We start from the raw sequence: 10,801 nt of genomic DNA, 5'->3' as shown, positions 1-10,801 counted from the left end.
TCAAATAAATTGTTAGTTGTATATATATTTTTATACCTTAAATTGTATTTTCTGTTTCAAATCTCATTCCTTCTGGTAGCACGGAAAAGATGTTTCACCCTTAATCAAAGGTTTAGGTCCCAAGCCGGGGGATAAAAATCTAATAGAACGTACTTCCTCCTCTAACAAAAAATCTAATAGAAAGAACTTCCTCCTTTAACAAGCCTTATGCGACTCGGATTTTAGATTAGTCGGACTTCCTCCGCAAGGTTCGTCCATGAAGAGCTAGTCAAGGCCTAAGATCAAGCCGAAAGGCATAGTCGATATGCAACATGTGAGTATTCTCGTACTACCCCTTGTTGGCCCCGAGGGACGGAGGAAGCTAGGTTAGCCTAAAGATGCTTATCTGTTCATGAACGTAAACCAGATAAAAAAAGCGAAATGAAACGATAAAGCAAGCTATGAACATATATATAAACATAACAGTTAATATACATAATGCAGCTAAAAACAAACTAGATATGCAATCTTACACCATACTACAAGCTTAGCTGCTCAAGGGAGGAAGGCCCTTTTTTCTTCTCTTCCCTTTAGGAACTGTACTATAATAACATCGAAATACATAGGACAACCAATTTCAGAGACATCAAGAAAACAGTTTTGCCTGTTTCTATTCTGCTATGCAATCTTACATACACTTGAATATTTGCATAGGAACCAAACAAGGCGCAACTTCGCTAGCCTCGTCATTGCCATCGGTTGCACTTTTTTGCCATATCTCGTGGAAGTAGTCACAATTGGTAGTATACCTATACAGGAATTACATCGGCATTCTGAGTATCGTCACAGGTCAAGATGAGACCTTCTACGTACGTTGGAAGAAGACAACAGGTCCATTGACAGCCTGTTGAAATAGGCTCAGCTGGTGGAACAATCATTAGCAAGTTGTCTTGGCGCCTTACAACGCCCATGACACTTACGGTGCTCCCTTCTTTGATATAACTGTAATTTTCATGCGATCAGCAAGAACCTTATAGCTTGTTTGACCAAATTGTTAAAATCAACTTATTTTGAAAAATGCTTTTCTACAAGTCCTTTTCAAAAATGTACTTTGCGTGAAGAAGCAGTTCGTCAATTAGTGTTTGGCCAAGTTTTTAATAAGTGATTCTATGTGTATTTTCTCAAAAGTACTTTTCAAAACCGTACTTTTGGGGAGAAACCATTTATTTCAAGCAGCTTTTGCTTCTACTCAAACACTTTTTCTTCTCCTAAAAGTTTAGCCAAACACCTCAACTTTGAAAAAGAAAACACACTTTTGGCCTCGAAGAAGCTTGGCCAAACAGTCTATTAGTCTCGGGAAGCTTTCACAAGTTGGATAACAGAAGCACATAATCCGTAAGAAATAAATACAAGTTTTTCACGGAATAAATTCAACTTACCCTTCTTTCAGCCGCATTACACGTTCATCACTGGAGAGGCTCCGATCAGCAAGCCACCTTAGGAAGTTGGGAGACAACTCCCTGTTACTCCCTGTTATATCAACAACTGTTGTCGGTTTTACAAATGGGGCCACCTTTGCTCCATAGCCTGCCTTAACCAGCGCTCTTAATCCAGACTGGAAGTCTGATATATAGAAATCACCAACATATTTCTGTTACCAAGAGACATACAGAAATCAGCAACATATATAAGTTACTCATTAGACATAATTTTTGGAGTCATGACCAGTATATAATCCTGGGATGAGGGGGCGGGACAAGTATCAATTGTCACCACTCGTTATGACCTATAGGAGTTAATAGTACAAATTTTTGTGTATCAGAAAGTTAAGTATCAGAAATAGTAATAGGATTAGCTTTAGCAAAATCTGACCAGTAGAAGTCTAGGAATTTCTGACAACTTAAGCCTAGAAGTTGGCATATGATGTTGGTTACAAGACCTTTTGACTCTATGAACTCGCACCTTGAACATAGATAGTCCATGGCCTTATCTGCCCGGAAATCCAAAATTTCAGCTTGAAGCTTAATGTAACTTAATTCAAGTTCCCACGTAATTTTTTTTTTTAATGACACCACAGCTTATGGCACCTCGACTATTTCAGGTACCTGCTACCTCCCAACAGCACAAGTACCCGATAACCTCTTGGAAGCATTTGTATAAACTTCTGACGAGGATGAAATAATACAAGTATCAACATTAACTATATTGATACTGAGTACTGGGACCAAATCCAGAATTACTCAAATAGTTGATATGCAAACCAACCTCCGAATGCCTGCGTCCCCAAGAAAAGCAACGGTGTCTAGGATGTGCAGATTTTCCAACCCAACCTTTATATTTGTGCAATTCTGTAGAAGCATATACACATCTTGGTATTCGCTGAAAAGAAGTTTCAAGAGGGATACTGCCGCAGGTGACAACCTACAAAAAAATAAATTATATTACTCCCTAAATAACATCCTTGGAAGTTTGCCATATCCGGAATACAAGATTTTAATGGAAGCACACTATGACAATTCAGAACAAAAGTTAAATACATTATGGTTTGTTTCCACGGGCTCCTCAGCATGGATGAACTTTTCTTTTCTCAATAAATACTTTCCACGAATAGGACTACAAGGAATTCATTAGTAGTATAATGGTAAAATTTTGATACGGTAGCATAATGGTAAACTTTCTGTGTGCATTCCTTTTTACGCCTGGGAGAAGCTAAAGTAATTATATATATTAGAATAGCACCAAAGGATGTGCTATTACGGTGTATAATAGAGCAAAAGAAACGAAAGTGTTCCCCGTCTAATCTTGTACGGAATCTAATGTTATAGAACTGTTTCATTCAGTTACGTGTTCCATCTACACCATAAGCAAAACAAAATATACAGTTACTATGTGCATTCAGGCAAAAACTAAATTGACACCCTAAAAGGAACATTACAAGCAAAATAAACTACATTGCGATCTTCTCCGCCTTTAGAAGTTACTAGGGTCTGATATGGTCTAAAAGTTCTCACCACTAAAAGTTCACAAGAATTAATAAATTTCCATCTAAATTCCAAAGAAAGAATAGAATTCAAGCAGGTGTCATCGACTTTATCATACTCCAAATATTAAAACACGGTTAATTTATACTTAATGATTTAAAAAATTAACATGATTTCAACAGAAGATTAGCTTACACTTTGAAAACTACACCTGGTAGTTGCTACCTCTCCCACCAGCTTAGGATAAAGGTGTTACAAGACTTAAATAAAGCTTATAATGAAGTTTCCCTTTCCAACATTATTTGCAATTCAGGAGGTATGGTTTCCATAGCGACTCAAAGATGAAGTCCAAGAAAACTGATTCTCTTAATGCAACAATAATTTAATACCGTAATGGGAAAAGTTTGAGGATACATATTTATGTAGATTTTACTCAAAACACTATAAGATACACAAATGTTGTACAATAATTGGATTACCACATTAAAAGCTAACTTGACACCCTTTTTACTTCGTTCGTATAAAGAAAAAATAGTTCTCGACTCTTTTGGTATGGCTGTTTTGGATAATTCTTTTTTTTTTCTTTTCCTTTTTGTGGAAAGGCTGGATCGTATTTGACAAATGTGCATTTCGGAAAACCACTACATGAGGGGATTATAGAAATGCAATAATAAGACCTATTTATTCATTCTATCAGGTTATTGTGAAATGAGAACTTAAATTATACATCATAATTTTACACAAGTAAATGGTTTCCCTTTCAAACTTGCCTTCATACCAAAGGAATCTAGATTCGGGAGTAAAAGAATTAATCTTTCAAGCTTTCCTATAGTAACAAACTCGAATACTCGCTTCCAAGTTCACTTTTCATGTGGATTCAAATGTACTTAAATTTGAATTTTATTTAATTTAATCTTGAGATCGGAAAGTGGATAAAAGAGGAATACATGTATTGCAATTGGACACTCTGACAATTAAACATCAATTGTCGCTAAGTTACAAATTTGATAAATTAACATGAGAAAGACTTTAAAATGTATGGCCCTAACAACATCAGGGCATTAGTTATCTATTGGCATAAGAATCAATCAAAATAGAACACTTCCCTTCTAATTCAATATGTTACGTCTTCCCTTTCTAACGAAATTAATGGAAGAACTCCACAAATGTTCAGATTCAACTAACAGCTGAAAATGGGAAGAAAATATATTGGCCAATCAAAATTATTAACATTTTGATAACAAGGGAGGAAATTCATTAAAAGGGGAAAGGCTTTCTTAAAATCTGACTAATGACAGGCAGAATGGATTTATTAGACTGTATGCATTCTATAGGATGCACTTCTAATAGTTATATAAGTTCCTTATAGCAAAGTGCTAAAGGATGTGTAAAAAAGTATTGTATAGTCTAACTAATGAGAGGCAGGATGTACTTTTATTAGACAACTCCATAGGTTCCTTATAGCAAAGTGATATAGGATGTGCAAAGATGTATTCTATACTAGACAATACACAACCGCCTTAAGCTATTACTTGAAAACATAAAACTACAATTGTGGTTGTCATTTAGACCTCAGTTGGTCATAATTGAAACAAAAAGGCTCCAGAATAAGTATCAACACAAAAACTCAGATTTTGCTTAAATATTAGTTGGTTCTTATTGCCGGTTACTTTTTTAAGATTGGCTCCTACCTTCGGTAAATCTCGAGATTTGCATGATGAAGATTTTTAGAAATAATTATGAGAATCTTTCTATAAATGATATTATAAAAGTAAGGATCAAGGATTATTTTTAGTAATGTTCCTTTCGCGTGCGATACACATAAGTTGAAAAGATATCTGAAGTACTCGTGGCATTATCTAAAACTATGATTCGTAAAAGTTAATATTTAGATCAGTACCTGAATGCTACATACAATTAAAGGAAGCCCACGAAAAGCAGTACTTATTTTCTAGTGTCAAAAGAAAACACAAACAGAAAGGAAGGGCGGCACAAATAAACTTATAAGAAGATAACAGGTATTTCTCTTGTTGAATAAGTAAGGAAAGAAAATCAGATATCAAAAAGCTAGTTCTAAGTTCTAACCCTCTTATTCCTGTTCATCATATGTCTTCTTTATATATAACTAACAGTCTATTAAAACTGTATCGAGAGTATCTATATATATAAATATATACACACATCAGCATCCAGTATATATCCACTTATCATATTATATTTTCCTTCCCTTTTTTTCTTTCCTTTCCTCCCTTCCCCCCCCCCCCCCCCCCCCCCCCCTCTCTCACCTTCTAACCCACGGATAAGTACACTTTCCATTTACTCTCCTTTTTAAAACAACTATTCAACACTAAGAATCGAGTAACTTCGAATCAGTACTCTGCAGCCAACAATTTGCAAGACTAAGACACCGGATAAAGCTATGTGCTTTAACCCTTCCTTAAGCATAACTTAGGTGACTTCATGCAAAATAAATATGTTAAATTCTTTTTCCAACTCAAATCAAAGCTTAACAAAAAAACCCCAAGGACAATATGGTAAATGACAATCTTAAAACTATCATCAAAACATCCATCCTACTAAACAACCATAACTACCACCTAATGACAAAATCATGAACAACATCTAATAAGAAATTGCACATTTCAACATCACCAAACCAAATTTAACAAAAACAAATACTCTCTCTGTTTCAATTTGTTTTTCTTACTTTCCTTTTTGTCTGTTTCAAAAAAATATCACTTTCTCTAGTATCTTTTTACACCCAACATCCTACATGATATATTTAAGACCACAAGATTCAAGAGTTTTCTTTATTTTCTTAAACTCCATCCTAGTCAAAACTAAGACAAAAAAAATTAAAACAAATGGAGTACAAATTTCACAAAATAAAATAATATTATTGAAGTTTGTATGTTCCAATCTAATATGTATTTGTTTCAATTTTGTTCGTCTTACTTTCCTTTTTAGTCTGTTTCAAAAAAAATGTCTCTCTTTTTTTGGCAACTCTTTAATCCCAGCTTTGCCACATGCCACATGGCATGTTTAAGACTATAAGAGTAAAGAGGATTTTGGTACATTCTACGTATCATTAGTTTAAGATCACATAATTCCAAAAAAAAAAAAAAAAAAAAAAAATGTGTCAAGTCAAAAATAAACAAACAAACCGAAACATAGGGATAATATTATTGAAGTTTGTATGTTTTAAAGTAATACAGAAATTGACATATGAGTGTGAAATTACCCCAGTAACCTTCACATACTGTCCATCAACAGCACCTCTAAGCTCAGCATCAGGATATCTTCTTAGAAACCCCACCAAGCCTCGTTCCTTATAATTATAATTCCACAGTAAAATCACCATAACTGGAACTAAAACTCCACCAACACCCGCCAAAATTACCCATTTTTTAACCGCTACCATTAGAAAAGCACCTGCCATTAAAGCCATTAACAGCACCCCAAGTAAAACCCACATTACCACTCTAGAAACCTTGAAACCCATCTTTATATCATCACTCAAACCGGTCACAGCCGAACCGTAGACAACTTTTTTAAACGAACCAGCCGGTTCGAGCTGACCGGACCGTCGACCGGTGGTGGAACTCAACGGACCGGAGGTAATTAGACCGGTTGGTTGAATTGGAGTCATCGGACCGGAATTAGAGGAAGATGATTTCTTGGGAATTGGGCCGATTTGACCCGAATTCGGCCCGGATCTGACTGATCCACTGTTACTGTGCTGTCTAGAAGATGATGGGTGGTGATGATGTTCCCCACTACTTGAGAAATCGATACCGTACATTTTTCCAAGCTCGCCGGACTTCTTGACGTCACCGCCAGTATAAGGAACGGCACGAGATGCAACTGTGGGTTGTCGTTCCTTGTGCTGCTCAGGTCTGCCCGAGACTATTAAGCCGTTGCTCAGCTGGTGTGACCCGGTTCGAGAACCCATATGCAAAGTGAAGCTTGCAGAAAGAGACTGTTAGCTTTTGGAGTGAAGAAAAAGAAGGTGGTAGAAATGGAGAGTGGAGAGTGGGGGCAGAAAGACAGAAAAAAAATAAAAAAAAAATAAAAAAAAAAAAATATATATATATATATATATATTTAGGAGATAAAAGGCTTCAAAATACGCCTCAATTATCAGTTTTTTTTTAACTTCATATCTAAATTATCAGAAAATTGAGAAAATAATCTAAATTATCACTATTTTATTTGTAAAATAAATTTCAAATTATTCTTGACTGGTATGTGATCTATACTCTTCATTTTATATAAAAACTAGTAAATAAATTCGTGTGGCGCGCGGATATATAAAAAAAACTCATCTTAATTAGATTATGTTAACAAATATGTATTTTATTTGATTTTTTTTTAAATGAAACTTTTACTTGGAAGAATATAAAATTGATGTTGCAATCAACCTAAATTAATTCTTATTTGAAAAGAATAGAGCCTTTAAAAATGAAGATAGTATCTACAAATTTTATCGGAATTTTAATGTTAACATTTTCTCTTTTTTTATTCTTTACAAAATGATTTTGGTGGGGAGAGAGTTTGTAAAAAAAAAAAAAAAAAAAAAAAAAAAAATCTTGCATCAACATTAAAACTGTGTATGTTCTTAGAAGGTGCAAGAATAAAAGTATAAGAAAGTGAAAATTTCCGTCGATTTCTAAAGCCTCCCGTATACAAAAGACGGATTTTTTAATTTTAAGTTTATTCATTATTTCTTTAATTCATCTGATAGTTATTTATTCTCTTACTAACATTTTTACTAAGTGTTTATACAGGTATCCGGAGATACATCCCGAAGACGACACTCGGAAGGAACCCGAAGACTTCATCGTATCACTGTTTGTATTTACTTTCCGCATTTTTTAATAACTGTACAAAACATAAACTCATAGTATAGTGGAAACTTTATTTTTTGGAATGACAGGTTGATATATTTATTTACTTATCGTCTTGTTTGTTAAACTTAAAATTGTCATTCGTTTTAGGCAAGACTTAGGCCGTCAATACTTTCATAACTAGATTAAATTGACTTGGTATAAATACTTTATTAAATAAATTCACACTTTTGACGATTAGGCAAACATACTAGTCCATCCTTTATTTTATATTCTTTAATACACATTTTTTACAACATACATTTTACATTTTTTCGTACACACTAATATACCTTTTATTCAAGTTAAATCCACATTATTGACGCTAGGTATTTATTCGGTTGTCCATTTACAATCTTTTATTCTTTAAAGACATTAAATCTTTTCACTCATTTTTATACATAATTTCTTATAATTATTTTTTATCAATACTTTTTTACAATTCATTTGTTCCCTATTCTTTTGGCAGGATATTCATTAAACAGACACTCTTTTACGAAACGGTAGAAAGAAGTCAAATCGACTTCACTTTTTCTGAATTCCTTTATTATATAAGCTCTTTACACCAATGAATACTCGGGGATTCCTTTTACATTCTTTATTCACCGATATACCTAGTTATACAATTCTTCATATATTTTATGTTTGATATACACCTTTATAATTGAAATACATTTTTTATATGTTTAATATACATACATTTTTTATATATAGACACACAGTCTTTATTATATTTGATATACCTATTTTACATACTCTTATATCTTTTATACATTCTTTATGTAGTTGTATACATTCTTTATACTAACGGATATACATTCTTTGTACCAACAAATACACTTTTATAATTACGAGATACATTCTCTTTATACTCTTTTATATATTCTTTTTAATATGCATTCTTTATAAATACTTGATACTTGATATAAATACATTTTTATACACTGTATATACTTAGTATATTATCACTTAGTGTAGCTTTTCATGAAGTCATAACATTTGAAAACAGATAATAATAATGATAAACATATAGATAATCCCCCTCTAGTGTTCAGTTAAACTAAGTCTAAGGACTGTCTTCGGGCAGGCTCTAAGGGATGCTTAATACCTTCCCCTCGGGGTAAATAAAACCCTTATCTAGAATCTTATAGGTTTCGTGGACTAAAATGGACTAGACACACAAGTACATATAGGTTTCCTGATTTTTTCTAAAAAATAAGGTGGCGACTCTAACCCTTTTAAAACCAGTTAGAAGAACCGTGAAGTTACAAACTATATTGAACCCGTTCAAAATAAGGCGTAACAGACATAAATCCTTTAAAAAACGATTTGACATAAAGTTTATTAAACTTGACAAAAGGGAAATAAAATTTGTTTTGACCCTAGAATTGGTGTAGTATACACGGTGTTAGAATGTATATGTATATGATATATGTAAAAAATATAAGAATAAAAAAAATGAAAATATATGTAAATGTAAAAATAATGTATAGACAATGTAGAGAAAATATAAAGAACAAAATGTGTAAAAAATAATAAAATAAAAATGAGCATGTAATGTGATGATATTGTCAAAAAGGTAAAAGAAAATGCTTGAAAGTGTATGAAAAATATTTATAGGGCAGTGAAAAAAATGTATGCAAATTTAAAGAAAAAGTAGAGAAAATGTATGAAAAAAATGTAGAGACAATGTATGAATAAATATAAACAAAATGCATGAACAAATATAAAGACAAATGCATGAATAAATGCATTAATAAATATAAAGACAATGCATGAATAAATGTAAAGATAAATGCATGAATAAATATAAAGACAATGTATGTAATGTATATAAATATATAAAGGCTATGCATATAATGAATGTAAAGACAAGGTATATAAAAGCGTAAAGACAATGTATGAAAAAAGAAGAGAAAAAAATAAAATAAAAGAGAGAAGGAAGATGCTAGTCTTCCTATGAAAAGAAAATATGGAGAGTGTAGAGAGAAGAAAAATATATGTGAGGTAGTGTGAAGTGGTGGGTGGAGCCCGGCGGTGGATCGTCGGGGGTAGTTGGCAGCTCTTTTGGTGAATAAGAAGAAGGAAGAAGATGTTTAGGGGGTTTTCTTGGGAGGAAGAGGGTAAAAATCTGAAATTAGAGTGTGTTGTGTGTGTAGAAGATGATGAAAATAAAATTGAACCCTTCAACTTATTTTATAAAACAAAATGACCCATCTTATGGTCCAAAGAATAATGGTCTTCCCCCTCTTGTCACCTTTACCCCTTTTAACTCATGTGTAAAAAATTATTAACCAATGGATGAAGAACCCAACCCATCACTTCAAATGTTATCTTTTAAAAAGTGACAAGACCTTGACTTGATCGAATTGTTACTCTGCGTTGAAGAATTAATTGTTCCGATTTTCTCTACATCGACGGACTGTACTAAAATATAGTTAACTAATACATGTATAAATATTAATGTAAGTATAAAATATAAATATTAATGTATAAGATACAAAAATGTACTGTTATAAAATAAAGAAACAATTATTAACTGCACAAAATGATTGTATTACGCTATACATGTGCAAATAATGATTCTTGAAAAATGTCAATAAATTGATAAAACTCCTAAAATGAGGACAATTATCAATAAATCATCAAAAAATGTAAAAATGTGTAAAAAGATATTTCGTGCTCTTTAACGAATCAGGACCACCTGAAATGTTAATTTCAAACACGCGAGCCAAAATGAGGTGTCAACACTCCCTTGTTTCATTATTTCTGCCTAATGAACCGCGTCCCCGAAAATGATTTTTCTTGTTTTTTTCGATAGTTCTCGAATCAGTCCAGTATAACGTATACCTAACAAAGGAGGATATGAAAATAAATGAACTAATTAAAGGATAAACTGATAGGAATTTGAAAACAACCAACCCATCGATATAAACAACTACGCATTACAATAGT

The 10,801-nt window shown here is 32.9% G+C and overlaps 1 protein-coding gene across 1 annotated transcript; it reads right to left on the bottom strand.

Moving 5' to 3' along the window:
* Window positions 1–421: 421 nt before the first annotated feature.
* On the bottom strand, window positions 422–7,013 carry LOC132614782 (uncharacterized membrane protein At1g16860-like). The gene is made up of 4 exons (XM_060329313.1): window positions 6,202–7,013; window positions 2,245–2,400; window positions 1,419–1,630; window positions 422–981 (listed from the first exon to the last, which is right to left on the bottom strand). The coding sequence occupies exons 1-4, from the start codon at window positions 6,910–6,912 to the stop codon at window positions 789–791; spliced, it is 1,272 nt and encodes a 423-aa protein (XP_060185296.1). The 5' UTR covers window positions 6,913–7,013; the 3' UTR covers window positions 422–788.
* Between the last annotated feature and the right edge of the window lie 3,788 nt (window positions 7,014–10,801).

This window comes from Lycium barbarum, chromosome 10, assembly GCF_019175385.1.
Source record: "Lycium barbarum isolate Lr01 chromosome 10, ASM1917538v2, whole genome shotgun sequence".
NCBI classification, from domain to species: domain Eukaryota; kingdom Viridiplantae; phylum Streptophyta; class Magnoliopsida; order Solanales; family Solanaceae; genus Lycium; species Lycium barbarum.
This window is presented reverse-complemented; position numbering and strand designations above follow the sequence as displayed.